Here is an 18,808-nt window from a genome sequence, read left to right as displayed (position 1 = left end):
TTCAATCCAATCAATTGTGGTCTAGTGTGGCAACTTCGGTGGCTAATAATCCTAGTACACCGTTGGGCCTCCCTGCTTCCTCTGGTTCTAGCGGAACGTCTATACCAGGACCTTCCTCATTACAGACGGACCAAGCCACTGTCCCTACAGAGCCGCCATGGTCCGCAGCATTTATAAAGGGTTTGGATAAACTGAACCAGTTGCTTGAATCCCCAAACATTCCGCCTAATAGAAGAAAGCGGCCCAGATCTGATAATACCCTTATGGTCCTTTCAGATTCTGAGGAGTTTTCAGAGGAAGAGGGGGAAGTTAATTCTGATCCTAACCAGGTTCTTTCGTTTGGGACAGGAAGAAAGCTCTAAAAGCCAATTGATTAAAGATTTGGTTTTAGCAGTTAGACAAGCGTTGGACCTCCCAGAACCGGAGGATCCTACTCCTAGAGACAGAAACCTTTTTTTAAAGAAGGCCAAAAGAAAGGCTATCCTTTTTCCCCCTTCCGTAGAACTTAAGGATATTGCTGAAGGAGCTTGGAAGCATCCTGATAAAAGGTTCACTGTTCCCAAAAGGTTCTCTTCCCTGTACCCATTGCAGAAAGAGGATGTGGTTCGCTGGGAGAGTATTCCCAAAGTGGATATTCCAATACCCCGATTGGCCAAACACACTTTACTCCCAGCCCCAGGTTCTGCATCTCTGCACTATGTCAATGACCGCAGAGTGGAATCCCAGCTGAAATCTATATTTGCGGCTGCAGGTTCTTCCTTTAGGCCCACATTTGCTTCAGCTTGGGTTGCTAGAGCCATGGAAGCATGGGCAGACCAGCTGGCAGAGGCATTACAGGACTCTGAGTTACTTCCTCTGGCTTTGCATTTGAAGGAGGCATCTGGGTACCTTTATGAGGCGGCCCAGAACACAGCGGCTGTATCCTCTTCTATTCAGGCTGCCTCTATCTCAGCTAGAAGAACGTTATGGCTGAAATCCTGGGAAGGAGATGCGGAATCAAAAAAGTCAGTGGAAACCATCCCTTTTCAGCAGCAGGTTTGTTCGGCCTGGAATTGGATACCCTGATCTCTCAGGCAACCGGAGGCAAAAGCACTTCCTTGCCAGTATTCCCTAGCAGGAGCCGGAACCCTCGGGTCAGCTCTTTTCATCAGCCCTTTCGGGGAACCTCCTTACCTAGAGGACAGTCCTTTAGAGGCAGACAGCCCAGTTCTCGATGCTCCTCTGCCAGGGGGAAATCCTCATTTGCAGCTAGGCACCAGGCCTCCCAAGACCCAGGAGAAGCCTGCGTCCTGACGACCACTCTGTTCCGGAGGGGGCGCCAGTAGGGGGGACGTCTGTCTTTGTTTCAGGAACAGTGGGCAGCGTCCTCCCAAGATCCTTGGATTTGGTGTATCGTATCGAGGGGTACAGGACCAGCCCCACATCGTTTCTTCCTAACTCCGCTACCCCGAGATCCATCAAGAAGGCAGGCGATACAGGATTGTGTCGCCTCTCTTCTTTCTCACAGAGTTATCTACAGGGTCCCAGATTACCAGAAAGGTCAGGGGTTTTATTCAAACCTGTTTTTGGTCAGGAAGCCGGACGGCTCCTTTCGACCACAAGGGTGGACAAATTTCGGATGGAATCCCTAAGGTCGGTGGTAAACGGCTTAGAGAAGGGTCAGTTTATGGCGTCCATAGACATAAAAGACGCATACCTCCACATTCCCATTTGGATCCACCATCAGTCTCTCCTAAGATTCTCAGTGAGATCCACCCACTATCAGTTTCGGGCCCTCCCCTTCGGCCTCTCAACAGCTCCGAGGGTTTTCACGAAGATCATGTCAGTTATGGCAGCATGTCTTCACCTTCAGGGAATTCAGGTCGTGCCTTATTTGGACGACCTGCTCATCAAATCCTCCACAGAGAATTGCTTACGTCATCACTTATCCCTCACCTTGGCGGTTCTCAAGGGCCATGGATGGCTAATAAATTTAAAGAAATCCCAGATGGTTAGGTGTCAACGCATGGTTTTCCTAGGGCTCATTATGGACACCAGCCAGCAGAAGGTGTTCCTGCCTGTCGAGAAAATCAGCTCAATTCGGAGTATAACAACTCAAGTCTTGTCTTCTCCCAGCCCCTCAATGCACTTGTGCATGCGGCTACTGGGAAAGATGGTGGCCTCATTCGAGACCATCCCCTTCGGTCGAGCCCATTCTCTATGTTTTCAGTGGGATCTATTAACGAAATGGTCAGGATCCCACCCACGTTTGGATTTCCAGAGGATCTCTCTATCTCCAGAGACGAGAGAATCGCTTCAGTGGTGGCTGATTCAGAATCACATGACAGTGGGCAGATCCTTCGCTCCATGGGCATGGATCATAGCCACGACGGACGCCAGCCTGAAAGGTTGGGGGGCGGTAATCCTGCACCTCCGGCTCCAGGGACTTTGGTCAGTTCAGGAATCACCCCTATCAATAAACGTGCTGGAGTTGAAGGCTATTCTTTTGGTCCTCCGGGGGGACCAATCCCTTCTCCAGGGCCACCCAGTCAGAGTTCAGTCCGACAATGCCACGGCCGTGGCATATTTCAACAGGCAAGGGGGAACCAGGAGTTCAGCTGCAATGAATATTGCAGCTCAAATTTTGGTTTGGGCAGAACAATATGTTCCAGCAATATCGGCAGTATTCATTCTAGGAATAAGAAATTGGGAGGCGGACTACCTAAGTCGAAACCAGATGATGCCGGGGGAGTGGTCACTCCATCCGGAAGTTTTCCAGTCTCTGGTTCAGAGGTGGGGTCTTCCGGACATAGATCTCATGGCCTCCAGACACAACAGAAAGGTTCACAGGTTTTGCGCAAGGGCAAGAGACCCCTTAGCGGTGGCAGTGGACGTTATGACGATGTCATGGGAGTTCAGGTTGGGATACCTGTTTCCTCCCATTCCCATGCTTCCTCGCGTACTCAGACGAGTAAGGCAGGGCGGTCTACCAGTAATTCTAATAGCTCCCTCCTGGCCGCGCCGAGTCTGGTACGCGGACATATCTCTATGGCGGAAGGACAGGGTTTCCGTCTTCCGTCTCGAGACGACCTTCTTCTGCAAGGTCCCTTCCGTCACCAGAATTTACCTCAGCTCAGTTTAACGGCATGGCTGTTGAAGCCAGCCTCTGGAGGGCTAGAGGTTTTTCCTCCAGCGTAGTGAACACTGATGCGAGCCAGAAAGCCAGTTTCAGCTCGCATCTATCACCGGATTTGGAGAGCCTACATCAAATGGTGCGAGAATAGGACATGTCACTTGTCCTCCTTTCGTCTCCCTCGCTTGTTGGCTTTCCTTCAGGATGGCCTGGAAGCAGGGCTTCGGTTAGGTTCTCTAAAAGTCCAGGTATCGGCACTTTCAGTATTTTTTCACCTGAAATTAGCGGATTTACCAGATATTAGGACTTTCCTCCAGGGAGTCTTGCATATTCAGCCTCCCTATGTTCCCCCTACAGCACCATGGGATCTCAACCTGGTTCTGGATATGCTTAAAGGGCCTCCTTTTGAGCCGTTACTTGTGGCAGATTTGAAGTGGTTGACCTGGAAGGTCCTTTTTCTTTTGGCTATTGCCTCTGCACGTAGGGTTTCGGAATTAGGAGCTCTGTCTTGTCGGGAACCATACCTGCTGTTCCACGAGGATAGAGCGGTGTTAAGAACCCTCCCTACCTTCGTTTCAAAAGTAGTTTCGGCTTTCCATCTTAACCAGGAAATTGTAGTTCCGGTCTTCTCATCTTCTTCCCATTCGGGTAAACAGTCTATGGAAAAGTTAGATGTGGTTAGGGCTCTCCGCATTTATGTCAAAAGAACTTCTCAGATTAGGCGTACTGATTCTCTGTTTGTCCTTTATGATGCTAATAAGAGAGGCTGGCCAGCCTCAAAACAGTCCATTGCAAGATGGATTACGTCAACCATCAAGCAAGCTTACATAAAGACTAACCGTCCTGTGCCGGAGAGACTTACGGCCCATTCCACCAGATCGGTAGGGGCAGCGAGAAATGGGGCTTCTGCAGACCAGCTTTGCAGGGCAGCCACCTGGTCCTCTGTCCACACCTTTACAAAATTTTACCAGTTTAATGTATTTGCATCCGCGGATGCAAATTTCGCTCGTAATGCTTTACGAGCGGGGTTTTCAGAGTAGTCCCACCCTTAAGAGGCTGCTTTAGAACGTCCCCATGGTAAGCAGTGTCCCCCAGACTGGATGAAAGAGAAAAGAGGATTTATGTACTTACGTTAAATCCGTTTCTCTGATTCCGCCTGGGGGACACTGCGATCCCTCCCTTCTGCTTTTCTTCTGTGTGCTCTTGTTTGACTGGCCTTTTCTCCTTGGGCTTTTTAATTAACTGAACAAGAGGGGGCAGGGGGATTGTAGAGGGGAGGGGTCTGTCGGCAGTACTAAAGTTAACTAGTTAGGTGCCAACTCCCCAAGCTCCCTCCACAACCCCATGGTAAGCAGTGTCCCCCAGACGGAATCAGAGAAACGGATTTAACGTAAGTACATAAATCCTCTTTTTCTGGGACTGATAATGGATACCAACAAATAGAAGACATTTCTTCCAGAGGACGAAATACGATCCCTGCGGGACACTACGACTTGAGTTTTGACCTGTCGCAGACCGTCGGTCCTCATATGCATGAGCCTACTAGGAAAAATGTTGTCGACCTTCGAGACTCTCCCTTACGGTCGACTTCACTTTCACTGCTTCCAATGGGACCTCTTAAAGAAGTGGTCAGGATTCCATCAATAGTTAGAACGCCAATTGATACGCTTGTCATCAGAGGTGACACAATCCCTCAGATGGTGAGTAGTCCAGGACAATTTGCTAGTTGGCTGGTCCGTTGCCCCATGGTCTTGCATCTTAGTATCCACAGACACCAGCCTACAGGGATGGGGGGCTGTGGCCCTTCATTTGAGACTTCAGGGACTCTGGTCCGCTCAGTAGACCTCTCTCCCCATCAACATACTGTAACTGAAAGCCATGTTAAAGGCCTTACAGAGCGCACAGTTCATCCTGCAGGGCCAACTGGTCCGTCTGCAGTCCGACATTGCCACGACAGTGTCTTATGTCAACAGACAGGGGGACACCCGGAGTGCAGGAGCGATGGAGGTGGCGGCTCAGGTCTTGACCTGGGCCGAGAACTACGTTCCCTCCATCTCTGCAGTCTTCATTCCAGGCATCCCAGACTGTCTAAGCCGGCAAGCAGTTCTGCTGGGGGAATGGTCTCTTCATCCGGAGGTCTTTCTGTCTCTGGTTGTTCAATGGTGGACCCCGGACAGAGACCTAATGGCATCGCATCACAACCAAAAGGTCCCTCTCAAGGGCAAGGTACCCCTTGGTGGTGGCTTTCGATGTAATGACAATGCCCTGGGACTTCAGGTTAGGGTACCTGTGTCCTCCCATTTGGGTAACTGTGTCCTCCCAATTTCATGATTCCCCACCTCCTTCAAAAAGTCAAGCAGGGCGGACTCCCAGTAGTACTGTTGGCTCCAGTTTGGCCGTGGAGAGTCTGGTATGCAGAAATCCTGTTAATGACGGTAGATCAAGGTTTTCGGTTACCACTTCGAGAAGACCTTCTACAAGGACCAGTCCAACATGAAGACTTACCTCGGCTGAATTTAACGGCATGGCTGTTGAAGCCAACGTTTGGAGGTCCAGATGGTTCTCTCCATGAGTAGTGGACACTCTCCTTCTTGCTAGCAAGCCAGTATCTGCTCGCATTTACCACAGCATCTGGCGTACCTACATTAGATGGTGTGAGAGCAGAACCTGCCACACTGCTTTATTCTGACTTTCAAGGTTAATTTCTTTTCTCCAGAATGGCCTGGATGGGAGCCTTCGCTTGGGGCCCTTAAAAGTACAGATCTCAGCCCTTTTGGTTGCTTTTCACCTTCACCTGGTAGACATACAAGACGTCAAGACTTTCCTACAGGGAGTCTTGCATATCCAACCTCCATATGTTCCGCCCACGGCACCCTGGGAGTTTAATCTGGTCCTTGATATGCTTCAAGGACCTCCCTTTGAACCATTGCAGACTTCGGAGTTACAGTTCTTAACATGGAAAGTTGCGTTTCTACTAGCTATTGAGTCAACTCATAGAGTTTCTGAGCTGGGGGCTCTCATGTCGGGAACCATATCTTGTGTTTCACGATGATAGGATGGTTTTCAGAACAGTTCCAACTCTCAGCTGTAGTAATCTGTTTATTAAAGGATCACTAAGCCCCAAAACTTATTATCTGCTCATTCACAACAGTCTTCCAGTTGTACCAATAAAATATACCGTATTGAGATGAGCTTCAATTAAATGTATGTTGTTAATTATTAGGCGCAATGTGCTCCAGTAAGCAATGCTTCACAGATGACTAGCATATGGTGTTAGACATCGTTTGTGAACCATATATATTTCCTAAAGGTTTAACAGAGACTTGTGTGTTTAAATATAGCTAAAATCTCAGTAATTACCAACTCACTGGTAGATGGGCTCAATTGTCCATGGAAAGAGCGCATGATTCAGCATCTCTGTCAGAAACAATCAGACCTCCACATTTTGTGTCTGGAGCTGCTTTTGCACCACTTCTTTGTAAAGTCAGATATGGCGATTGATTTCTGATTTTTCAATTTAGTTTCTGTTTTATTTTGTTTTTTTCAGTTCATGAAGGAACTCTAATTCATGCTGTTTCGGTACTTACTCAATGGTGTCAAAAGTTCACTACAGAGGTCCCCAAGAAGCTGATAGAATGGTTTCAGAAAGCAACTTCTCTCAAAACAAGCACTTCTGGAGTGAGACATTCATATTTCCAGTGTATGCTGGTATCTTTCAAAGGTTAGTTAAAGTAATTAATGTTTTCTTCAGATTTGTGGCCACAATTTGAGAACCTCTAAACTAACCCATAAATTGACACTTTTTTCTTTCTTTCACTCTTCTATAAAGCACTGTTTATATTCAAAGAAAATTTGTTAAGTTTTGAAATGAAAGCATTGCTTCAAACTATGAATTTTATTTTGTATCCTCAGATGATACATTGGTGCAAGCTATGGAACTTTTACCACTTTTGATCCAAACTGTGGATAAGGCGGCATCACAAACCTCACAAATATCCTACTTAACAGAAGCTTTGGCTGCTGCTGTTCTTATATGCAGGATTTCAGTCACCGAAACTCAAATTGGTAAGATTCCAAAGCAGCTAAGGATTCCAATAATACTTTAGATATTTGACTTAATTACATTTAAAGTCTACTAATGGTCATGTAAGAATTTTATAATATTTCATGTTTAAAATTATAGACTGACTTTGCCCCTTTTTTCAAACAGAAAGCAAACTGAATAACTTTTGGCAATTACTGTCTGATGAGAAGAAACTGCTTTTCACCTCTGACAAGTTTCTTTCCTCTGCAAGTGAAGATTGTAAGTGAATGAGAATTTTGGTATTGTTGCTGTAATGTCATGTCATTGTGCGTCTGATGTTGATAAGTTTCTACTGCTTGGTACTATGATTTATGCATTTGTAATAGCCCAAGTAATTTAGTACATTGTAGCAGTCACTGCATTGAAGTCCCTTACCTCCTAGCATGATTTCCTTTACCTGGTATTCAAGGGCTGCTCATGTTTACCTTTTAGTTGCTATAATATAAGCTGATTTGAACAATTCAAATTGAAAATCCAGATCGCCTCATAGAAATATGCACTTGACACAATAGAATGTTTCTCCTTAGCATTAATAATGGGCAGTAAATCACACCAGGCTAAGGAGCTGTACTTTATACGGTAGCCATCCATCAGTGCTCTCTTCAGCATCCCCTTTCTGGTGTGGCTTTCTAGATAGTCAGGCCCACCATAAAACACCAGTAGTTGCGCTCACCTTTGAGTGCACCGTTTGAGATGTTGGAGCCAGCCTAGCCAAGTCTCTGGCCCAGGCTTTTACAGATGTCACACAACTTGTGGTATTTCCTATGGAGTAACACTCCCTACTCTACCTCTCCCATGGCAGGGTCGAGGAGTGTTATTTTTGTTCCCAGAAAGTTTCACCCAGGATCATTTGGTTCTGCCTTTTACAGTGCCTGATAAGATGGCTTAGGGTCAGGGCCTGGCAAGTTCAGTACAGGGCTTAGGTCTAGTATCCTCTTCTTTGGAGAGAATTCTGACAACTGCCACCGTAGCTGGGCCACTAAAACATCAACTTTCGACAACTAGACTCTGGAAAAGTCTGATTCAGAGTTTTCTTCCCAGGAAGAAGGTGAGGTGGCTTGAAGACTCAGACCATGAGAGCATTCCTACAGAAATCGGGAAGTGGATTTAGTTTGTGCTGTCAGGCAGAGTCTCCAGTTTAAGGACTGCGAAGAATCCAGGCAGCTCGTTGTTCAAGAGGAAAAAGAAACGGACTGTGTGCATTCCCTAGTCGGATCAGTTAGAGGACGTGCTTCATGAAGAGTGGGCTAAGCCTGATCGCAGATTGCAGGTCTCACACAGATTGCAGTCCCTTTGTCCTGTCCTTAGCAAGGATACGGTATAATCCCAGTCCATAAAGTGGATACTCTCATAACTCTTTTAACCAAGACCGCCATCGTTACAATTACAAACACTGCTACCTTGTGGGATAGCACGGATAGGAAAATTAAGGCTACTCTTAAGACAGCTTACACTGTGGCAGGGGCATCCCTTAGAACCAGCTTAGCTTCGGCTTTGGTCAATAAGGCGGGGGAGAGTTGTTTGGAGCAGTTAGCAGAAGGTCTGGAATCTGATCAAAACTAGATTTCTAACTCTGATAGAGCATATGTGTGAGACCTCTTAATATCTGGGGGAAGCCACCATTAATATAGGGCTTAATGAGGCTAGAATTTCCTCTGCAATGTCTGCATGCTGTGTCCTCTGGCATAGGAGTTGGGAGGTGGACACGGTGTCTTGGAGGATCCTGGAGTCTCTTCCATACACTTGGGGAGGTCCTGTTTAGTCTCAAACTGGATAAAAGAATTTCCCAGTTCACAGGGGGAAATAGTTCCTTTCTCACTGCCAAATGCTCTAGACAGAAGGGCCCTAAGTTTCATTCCTTTTTATCCCTATGGGAAGGTAAGTGTGCAGAGAAGAGGTAGACAAGCTTGGGTAGCTACTAAGACCTTTGACTCACAGCATATTAGGCAGGCTGCCCACTGGGAGTACCTGTATTGGGAGCCCATCAGCTTCTCTTCCGGGAACAGTGATTTGTGTCCCAACACTGATGCTTGGATGAGATGCATCGTAAGTCAGGGATACATCTCCGATCTCCTGAAGTCCCTGCCCAAGTCGCTTTATCGCCACCGGTCTTCACGGAGACAGAGCAAACTAGTTTGCTCCAATCTAAGCCAATCAGTCCCTTAGTTCTGCAGAAGTAGCTATTCCCGTCCTGGGTTTTTACTCAAATCTCTTCCCGGTCCAGAAATCGTCCGTTTCCTTTAAACCTAATCTGAACCTGAAATAGATAAACGTTCAGTTGTGGGTAAACAGGTTCAAGCTGGAACCATTGATGTTGGGCATCAGTAGTATGGTACAGGAAAAATGATAGATGTCCACTTATCATCAAGGATGAGTACTTGCGTGTTCCAATCTGGGAGGGACACCACTGTTTTCTCAGATTTACAGTGCAATTTCATCACTATCAGTTTTGGCCCCTTGCCTTTGGCCAGGCTACAGTGACAAGGGTTTTCACAAAGGTCATGGCAGTAATGACTGTCTTACTTCAGATTTTGAGAATGACAGTCATTCCTTACCTGAACAATTTGGTCCATTTCCCAAACATGAGCCTGAAGCAAAGCCGGGGGAGTTAGTCCTGATCAGCAGACTTTAGAAGCTCGCGTTGGATCATCAACTTCAGGAAATCCAACCTGATGCCTTTTCATGGGATGATTTTCCTGTGGCTTCTATTTGACACCTGTCAACACAGCGTGTTCATACCAGAGGACAAAATCCTCTCCCTACAGGTACAGGTGAAGTCCCTGTTAGCAGATTTTCTCAGTAGACAGACAATTCACCTCGTGGACTGTTCCATTCATCCAGAAGTTTTCATGCAGACTGTGGTCAGGTGAGGGCAACCAGAATAAGGGCATCTCGCTTGAACCACAAGGTAGCGCTCTTCTGCTCCAGAGCAAGGAACCATGTCGGTTCCCTGAAATTTCCATCTGATCTACCTGTTCCCTCAGGGAGAGGGTGTTTGGGTGATTCTAGTAGCATCGGTTTAGCCCAGAAGGTTTTGGTACACATACATTTTAAGCATGTCAGAGGGCCCAGCGTGGCACCTGCCTCTAAGACCAGATCTGTTAAGTCAGGGCTTCTTCCTTCATCAGAGTTTACCTTGGCTGGCTTCAAAGGTGTGGCTTTTGAAGACCTGATTGTTGTTCTCCTTGGAGAACTTTAATCTCTCCTCTGACTTATGTTCTGTACTCCTGATACTGTGCTTTGGGGCTTTGTTATAAAAATACTGAGATTCCCAGGGGTATAGAAAGGAGGAGGAGCTTGAGGTTTTCAGGGTGCCCACACTCCTGTCACTCTACACCAGTGTTCCAGTGTCCCCCAATGGATTCAGAGAAAATGATTAAAGGTAGTTAAAAGCTCCCATTTTCTAATTGATGAAGTGTTTCTTAAATTTGTTATCACTTTGCTTGCATCTGTCTTATTCATATTTGTCTAATTTTTTTGTTTTGCACATTTAACTGTGCTCTCTAATGGTATTGCAGCAATTTTTTTTACAATAACATTAAACTGAGTATCCTTTGTCTATGCTTCTAACAGCAAATTATATTTAGCTTTTTTAAAATGCAGACCTCTTGTTGCCATCATATAGCGGAGGCTACCATTTTGTGCTCTGAACAAAATTCAGGAGTATGCAGTGTTTCCTTTCACTAGGAACTAGTGACATGTAAGCGTTTCATGACCAATTTTCATTGGGCCTCCAGTTACTAGCTAGGTGATAAACTGCAGTCTCATGAATATCCATTCAGACCACAAAATGGACACTTTCACTCTATATTGGCAACATAAATGATCATTTAAACAGTACTTAAAAACATTTTTCTTTAGTTGGTTCCATTATTAAATAATATTTAAGTTACTCGTATTGCTGGTCTACGAATGCAATTGATTTCTTGATGTCCTATTTGCCCAATTTGTTCTGATCGTACTGTTCTTTATATATGCATTTGGGCTTGTTCATTACCAAAATGATCATGCATTATTGATTTTTTTATTTTATCTCAATTAGGCCTTTGTACACTTCTTCAGTTAAGTGAGAGGCTCTTACTTGACCACATACACAGGCTTCCAGACAACAGAGCTCAGTAAGTTTCTGATTTGTATTTCTTTTTTGACCATTTCTGTGCACCTGAGATGCATAAAAACATTGTGGTTGTTTTTGTTTTGCTTTCAGGCCATACTATCATGCTTTGATCACTATCCTGCTGAGTCGATCATGGAAAGTACGTAAGCATTGTCAGCAGACCATCAAGAAGCTACTGGGGTCCCTTGGTGGCACCAAGCTGTTGCATGGCCTTTTGTCAGAACTCAAAGCTGTGCTAAATTCAAACAAGGTTAGTATGTTCTAAAGTTTCAAACCCTTATAAAGCTTGCTTTCTGATACACTGTCTAGGTGTCTCTACAGCTTATATTTATCCTTTACTTAATCTAGTTGATGTCAAGTGATACTTCGGTAATGGACTCCGAGGAGGTGACAGAGCCAGGAAAGTACCATGCATCTCCAAGGGTCCTGCGAGACGCAATTTATGTCCTCACGTGTGTGCCAGGGTTGGAGACAGACGTTGTGGAAGCAGAAAATCTGGCCCAGGAGCTTCTGATATTAGCAAACCATCCATTAGTTGGTAAGCAAAAGCTAACAAAAGTACTGTAGAATAAGTAAACAATTAGCCAAACGATATGTTTTTGGAAAGTAATTGGAAAGTAAAGCTAGAGTGTATACTAGTAATAAAATGCAAAGCTTTTTGTTCCACAAAGCAATAAGAAATTGTTGATTACAATTTTGTGTCTAATTGTAAAGTGCTGCTATGATGGTGCTATATCCTTAAATCAAAATAAACAAAAATGTAATAGTTTAATTTGTGTATGGAGACAGGTATTTCTCTACTGGTGGGGTGCATGTAGTTATTTTGTTTTTATTATTTTTGTGTGTGTTATATGTATGTACTTCTAGTTTATCCAATTGGGGATAAACTAGTACCATCAGCATACAGAGCCTTCACTATATTGGCACTGTAAATAAAATCCCGCCTTACTCCTCTGTATCTCCATTCTGCAGTGAACTCTGTTTTATTAGAGTGCCCACAGGACATGGTACATTGTTATTTTGTTTGTTTGTTTTTGAGTGGGCAGGGTGGGATCTGCTTCTGCAGACTGTTTACTTATTTATTTTTTTACCTATTTTAAATTTTCTGCTATAGCTATTTTGACGTTTTTTTTCTGATGCGATCTCTTTTTTGAATCTACCGATATGATGGTCACCTGGAGCTGACAGCCTTGCCGAGCTGTCTGCAATCTGTAGCTGGTTGAGTATGTGCTGTTCTGGGTACGTCCTCCCGCTGCATCCGGAGTGATCTCCTTCACTCTTACTACTACAGTGATCGTGGATCCTGAGCTGCCACCACACCATCAGGTACAGCAGTGCCAGATTGCACACAGGAGCGCAAACTAGGCAAGTGACTTACTTGGTTGCCTGCAAGATTTATTGCCGACTGTTGCAGGTGCCTGAAGGTTTCGCCACTGATCTGGCAGAACCAGCCTGGGCCATATGCCTGGCTCAGTCTTTTTCTGAGCTCATGCCGGAATCATCTGGACCCTGAGTGATGCCAATAAATTAGCCAGTTTGGGTGCAATCCCTGGCTAACTTGGTGTAGGGGTTCATTAAAGTTTCCTCTTACTTAGAAAGGATTCTGGCGAACTCTCATTGCCTAGGTCCCAGAAGTGTCAGAGCTGTACCTTGGTTACCTCCTGGCGGTGATCTGATTCAAAGTCTAAGATGATTCTGGAGTTCTTGCCTTTTTTGGACAAAGTCTTGTTTGGTCCAGAGCTGGATAAGATGTTTAGCTAGGTGCTGTCCTTGAAGAGTTCTTTTCTGTTGTAATTTTTCCAAAAGTGTTGGGGATATAGATTTCAGTTCTTTCATGTTGCAGGTAGAGGACAGCATAGAGTAAAACAGGCCTGGCCTGCTAAGAAGCCCGCAGCCAAGCCCTCAGACAACTTTTGTACATGACAGGCTCTTCACATGTTGCTCATAGTAGGGGTAATCATCCCAGTGCTAGCAGAGCAGAGGGGAAGAGGTTTTTTTACTCAAACTTATTTTTGGTCCAGAAACCAAATGATATCTTTTGACCCGAATTAAGCCTCCAAAACCCTCAATTCCTATTTTCAGGTGGACAAGTTCAAGAAGAAATTCAATGAGATAAGTTCAGGGTGTCCAATGACATCAAGGATGCTTATTTACATGTTGTAATCTGTGAGGGGCATGATTGCCTTCTCAGATTTGCGTTTTAGTCCAACCATTTTTAGCTTTAGGCCCTGCCCTTTCGCCTGGCAACATCTCCTCGGGTATTTAGACTGGATTTTATTGCCACGCTCCTGAGGTCCATGGGGCTAGTGACCATTCTTTACTTGGACAACATAAGCTTCATCAAGGGAAGCCCAAAATTCTGCATCAGAATCTGCACAGGTATAGGAGTCCCATTGTTGGATTATCAATAATCAGAAATTCATCCTGCTTCCTACCCAGAGGCTGGACTTTATGAATCTGTTGTTAGACACCTGACAATAGAGGGTGTTTCTTCCAGGAGACTCATTATAAAAAACTAGTACAGTGTCTATTGGATCTCAGATAGATGTCATTTCTGTTCTGCATGAAGGCCTTGGGGATTCTTGACATTTGAAGTCCATTCAAGCACGTTCCATATAGAACTCATCTTGAAATGTTACAAGTCTCATTTTAATCTGGACTCACAACAGATCACTATGTATAGACACATAGCTTGGTGGTTGAGACTCGACATCCTCAACAGGGACCGCCTATTACCATATGGAACTGGACAATTATGATTACAGATGTCAGTCTTCAGGGCTGGAGTACTGTCATTCTTCATTGCCGGTTTCAAGGCCTGTGGTAACCGACAGAGGTCTGTGGTCCCCAGCAGAGGCCAGGCTTCCGATAAATGTCCGAAAGTTAAAACAGTGTTCATACCAGGGATGGAAAGCTGAGAGACTAATAATCTCAGAAGGTAGGCCCTGCATCCAGGGTGTCTCAGGCAATGCTTCTTTGAGCAGTGTTTGAACAGATGGAATAAGCCAGACAACACCATAATGGCGTCTCAGCTGAATCATAATGGTGAGCTGTTATGTTCAAAGACCAGGGATCCATAGGCATTTCTTGTAGAGGCCATGATTGTCTCATGAGATTTTCATCTGATTTATCTGTTCTCACTGGTGGAGATGCTGCGGCACATTTGGGTGCAGTTGGTGGCACTGGATTGAAGAAGACGGTCTTGGTACACAGACATTCTCAGGATGTCAGTGGGTCCATCAAGACATCTCTCCCAAAGAAAGAATCTGTTAACTCCGGAAACGTTTTACCATCTTGGATTCGTGCAACTGGCTTTAACTGTGTGGTGGTTGAAGGGTGATTGAAACCATGCTTAGGGCCAGAAAGCCTGTCTCTGAAAAAACTCATCATAGGGTATGTAAGACATATGTTTCTTTATGTGAGAATAGGAAGTTTTATTTTTTTTTCTTTCCAGTTGGTCTGTCTTCTACTGTTCTTAAAGAATGGCTTGGAAATAGTTTGAAACTGAATTTTTTAACGGTTTAGATCTATGCACTCTGTTTTCTTACGGAAGAGGCCTGCACTTTTTTTTATAAGGTATGATTAATTTGAGAACAGCATTCAGTCCTCCTTTAGTCTCCAATTTGAATTTAGAGTTGAAGGCCTTACAAAAAGCTTCCTTTGAACCACTAAATAAATCTCAGACTAAAGAATGATTTCATTCTGGCCATACCCTTGGCTCGAAAGAGGCTCTGAATTACAGATCTCTCCATCTGTTTTTTTCATAAGGATAGGGCCATTGTCTGTATGAGACCATCTTTTCAGCCTAAGGTGATTTCTAAATTCCACTTAAATCAGAACATTTTGATTTCAGTTTTTAGTCAGAACCAGTGCTTGGTGGAAGAAGGGTCTCTTCACTTATTGAAAGTTGTCAGGGTTTAATGATATGTCAGAAGAACACTATAAAGACTGATGATCTTCTGGTCTGCTACAATGCTTCTAAAAGAGGTTTGCTAGAGGCCAAACAGACTAGCCAGATGAATAATTTTTGTGATTCGTCACACTTGCATTAGTGCGGGGACGCTGTTCTTTAATACGAAGGCTCATTCTACCATATCAGTGAGCACTTCTTGGATTCTGCAACTTGGACCTTTTAGCTGAGCAGCTGTGTCATGTGGCCCATGATCCTCCGTACATACATTTATAAGTTTTACAGGTTCAATGTTTTTGTATCCAAGTACACCAGTTTTGGTCAGAAGATTCTGCACACCGCAACTCTATGAACATTTGTACCCGAAGGGGAAGGTTTTGGACGTTCCTCTTGTGCCAGTGTCCCCAGTTAGATGATTGAGAGAGCAGGATTTTTATACTTGCGTTAACTCCTTCGCTATCGATCCTTTGGACATCTCTGGAAGCCCACCCTTTTTATGCTTTTCTCCTGTTAAAAGTTTACCATAGTTTCCATTCTTGTCAGTGGTGTTGTTGCTTCTTTCTCTTGTTTGTTCTGTTCAATTGGTTACAGATATGTGAGTTCCCTGCAGAATGGGTTACAGAGAAGGGAGGAGCTTAATAGGTTTGATTGTATTTAAAGTGCCAATGTCTTGAAATACGTTTTGTATCTCCATGACTCTACTGTCCCCGAAAGGATTCAGGGAAAAGGTTTAAATGTAAATATAATAATCCAGTTTTTTTATTACATCTGAAATTAATAAATATCTTTTGTACGTTTGTTACATTTCTCTTTTCAAGTTTAATTTGTTTTGGTCACAATTTGCAACACTTTTTTTATTCGCCCTTTTCTGTGAAATGTGAAAATGAACTTAATCACTGCTCAGTCTGACATTTGTCTTTTTTTCCTTTTCTAAAAACAGCATCTGCATACAGGGACCTATGGGTAGACCTTTTGTACAAGATGAAGATCGATGCTGCTGAGTTTATAAACAAGTACTTTGAAGAATTTTTACCTAGAATCACTTCTAATGCTACTCGAAACCAGGTGAGTGTACATCAAACCTAAAGAGCAAGTAAATCAGCTATTTGACATTATTTTGATAGTGTAATAAAAATAAGGCCTTTCTATTGTTTATAAACCTCTTTTGTAAGTATTGCAGAAATTATCTTAAGTAATGGGCTGGGTGCAGCTGTTGCACTTCCATTCCCATGGAAAATTATGTTAGAGATTGCAGGACCAATGGTACTGTACCTGTGACATTGGTAGGTCAGTTGAGCAGCAGCATGGACCTTCTATTAGCAGTCGTCACTTCAGCAGCTTTTCTGAACTGCAGACCATGATGCCATCATATTGTTGCTCCATCAGACGCTCACAATTCAGCTTTACTCAGCAGCCTGTTGACAAGGACACAGCCTTTTTTCTTCATTATACACCTGTTCTTAACCAGGTAACTCAGCTTAGCACATTGGGACATCTTCCTGAGTGAATATATCAGAGACTCAGAACCCATTCCTAAGCACAAGGCTTTTACACCAGCAATCTTGTGGTTCACTGTTGTCACACCTAACTGCTTGCAGACAGCAAAGTTCCTTTCTGTTTTCCTTGCCCTGTAGTCTTGGAGGAGAAACGCCTCAGCAGATACTGGAGCTCGAGAGTCTGATCCCTCTTTCAGTATATATACATGTGCAGTTCAATGGGCATAGCTTTTGACCTGGAACACGCTTAGGTTAGATCCATAGTTTATTCCATGCAGAGTTGTCAAAAGTGGTTGAGGGCCTTTGAAAAGCAAGCGCCCCTCCTGTTAATCTTTTGGAGGAGTTGCTGATGGATTTCTTATTAGGTGAGAAAAGGTAAAAATAGGGATGAGAAAAATGGGTCCGAAAATAATTTAGCTGCTCAGAAGAAATCTAGCGAATCTCTTCTAACAGCAGAGTCTGTAGGGCAGTACTTTTGGTTGAGAAAATTCAAAATGCTGAGGTATCAGAGCCATGCTCTAAATTAGCTTTTTAGAAAATGGAAGCGTCGGCAGCCTTTCTACCATCCTGAACAATTCTTTAATGACTTAATTTTGTAATAGTATTCAGCCTTTCTTTGCCTTGCTAATGAAAACATCTTTTTTTTCCAGGCTGTTCTGAATGCTGCAGGTACACTGGCTCGTATTTCTCCTGACAGAGTTCTTCCTAGATTGATGGGAATTATCACTGAATCCCTGCAGAATCCAGTCCTATGTCAGGTTACCAGAGAGGAATATGCCATCATGCAAACCCCTGAGGGGGAACTTTATGACAAATCTATCTTACAAAGGTGAGTGTCAATGGGACATATATTTTTCTTGTAATATCACTTGGTGTACCATGATGTGAATGGAATATCCATGTATTTATGTTGAACCTTTTTGTAGTTTTGTTTGGCAGTTTCAATTATCAGGATTTTTTTTAATGGCTGCACTATCTCAATGTAGCTGCTACCTTTTATGTATGAATTTTCATTTGTTTTTTCATCTATTTCTTTGTTTATCTTTTGTTGCTAGTGCTCAACAGGATAGTTTAAAAAAGGCTAACATGAAGAGGGAGAATAAGGCTTATTCATTCAAGGAGCAGATCATTGAATTAGAACTGAAAGAGGTACATTTCTGATATAATTTTTTAATATGTATTTTTAATATTGAAATTAATAATATCGGTCTCCTCTCTGTTGAATTGAGTAGAGCTGCAGACAGTCCTTTTTATATTTATATTAAAACAAGGTTGTAGATCCAGGAGATTTATTCTGGCAAATTTGCCTTGTCCATGGACATTTGTCACCTGCTGACTCGCCCACACCCAATCAAAACACACACTTTACATCCAGACATACCTCTGTATACACACTGAAACTTGAACCTTGCTGCATGTTAGACCTTCTCCCTGTCACCATGACTCTGTTTACACAATGTCCTTACCATTTGCCCCACCTGTGTGAAGAGATTTAGCATTGATCAGAATATAAGGCACTGTGAGGCTAGCAAAAAAGTTTTCTGCCAGTTGATTTTTTTTCTCTCACTGCACATTCCCCGTCTTTAACTCTTTTCTTACTGCAGAATTGAAAGCAGCACACCTTCAGTTCTTAAAATGTAACCATATCCATGCAAACAATGGAAAATAAGCTCCCTTTTCCAGTCGTAAGCCTGCTCCTTTTACTGCAGTATTATTTATAAGCCCCTTTCACCAGTTCCATAATTTCTTGTGAATGTCTTCAGTGTGTGACCCAAGTCTCCACATAATTAGGGGCTGTAACTTGTGTCTGAATCAGTGTATGGGCTTCCTGTCATGGGAGGCTGAAGGAGTAATACTATCTCTATCCTATCCATCACTGAGGGAAGTCCACGGGAGGAGAAGGAGAGCTAGTGCTTGTGCTGTTGTCTCAAAAGAGACAGCAGCACAACCACTAGCTCTCCTTCTACTCCCGTTCTATCCTCTTTATCTGCTGGAAAGTAGTGTGTGAGTGGTTTGGATTTGGAAGGCCTATGTTTCTGCAGGGAAGCCAGTCCCTGAGAACATTACAACTGATTCTACCAGATTGGTG

The 18,808-nt window shown here is 43.9% G+C and overlaps 1 protein-coding gene across 1 annotated transcript in view; it reads left to right on the top strand.

The window, feature by feature from the left end:
• GCN1 (GCN1 activator of EIF2AK4) overlaps positions 1-18,808 on the top strand; it is a 94,431-nt gene that overhangs the window by 23,555 nt on the left and 52,068 nt on the right. Inside the window, exons 14-22 of the mRNA XM_075214860.1 lie at positions 6,660-6,833; positions 7,025-7,177; positions 7,323-7,415; positions 11,239-11,314; positions 11,404-11,563; positions 11,662-11,851; positions 16,164-16,288; positions 17,370-17,548; positions 17,775-17,868. Coding sequence (XP_075070961.1) covers positions 6,660-6,833; positions 7,025-7,177; positions 7,323-7,415; positions 11,239-11,314; positions 11,404-11,563; positions 11,662-11,851; positions 16,164-16,288; positions 17,370-17,548; positions 17,775-17,868 — 1,244 coding nt within the window. The remainder of the gene's footprint in view (positions 1-6,659; positions 6,834-7,024; positions 7,178-7,322; positions 7,416-11,238; positions 11,315-11,403; positions 11,564-11,661; positions 11,852-16,163; positions 16,289-17,369; positions 17,549-17,774; positions 17,869-18,808) is intronic.

This window comes from Mixophyes fleayi, chromosome 1, assembly GCF_038048845.1.
Source record: "Mixophyes fleayi isolate aMixFle1 chromosome 1, aMixFle1.hap1, whole genome shotgun sequence".
NCBI lineage: Eukaryota > Metazoa > Chordata > Amphibia > Anura > Limnodynastidae > Mixophyes > Mixophyes fleayi.
Note: the sequence above shows the minus strand (reverse complement) of the source record. Positions and strands in the feature narration are given on the sequence as shown.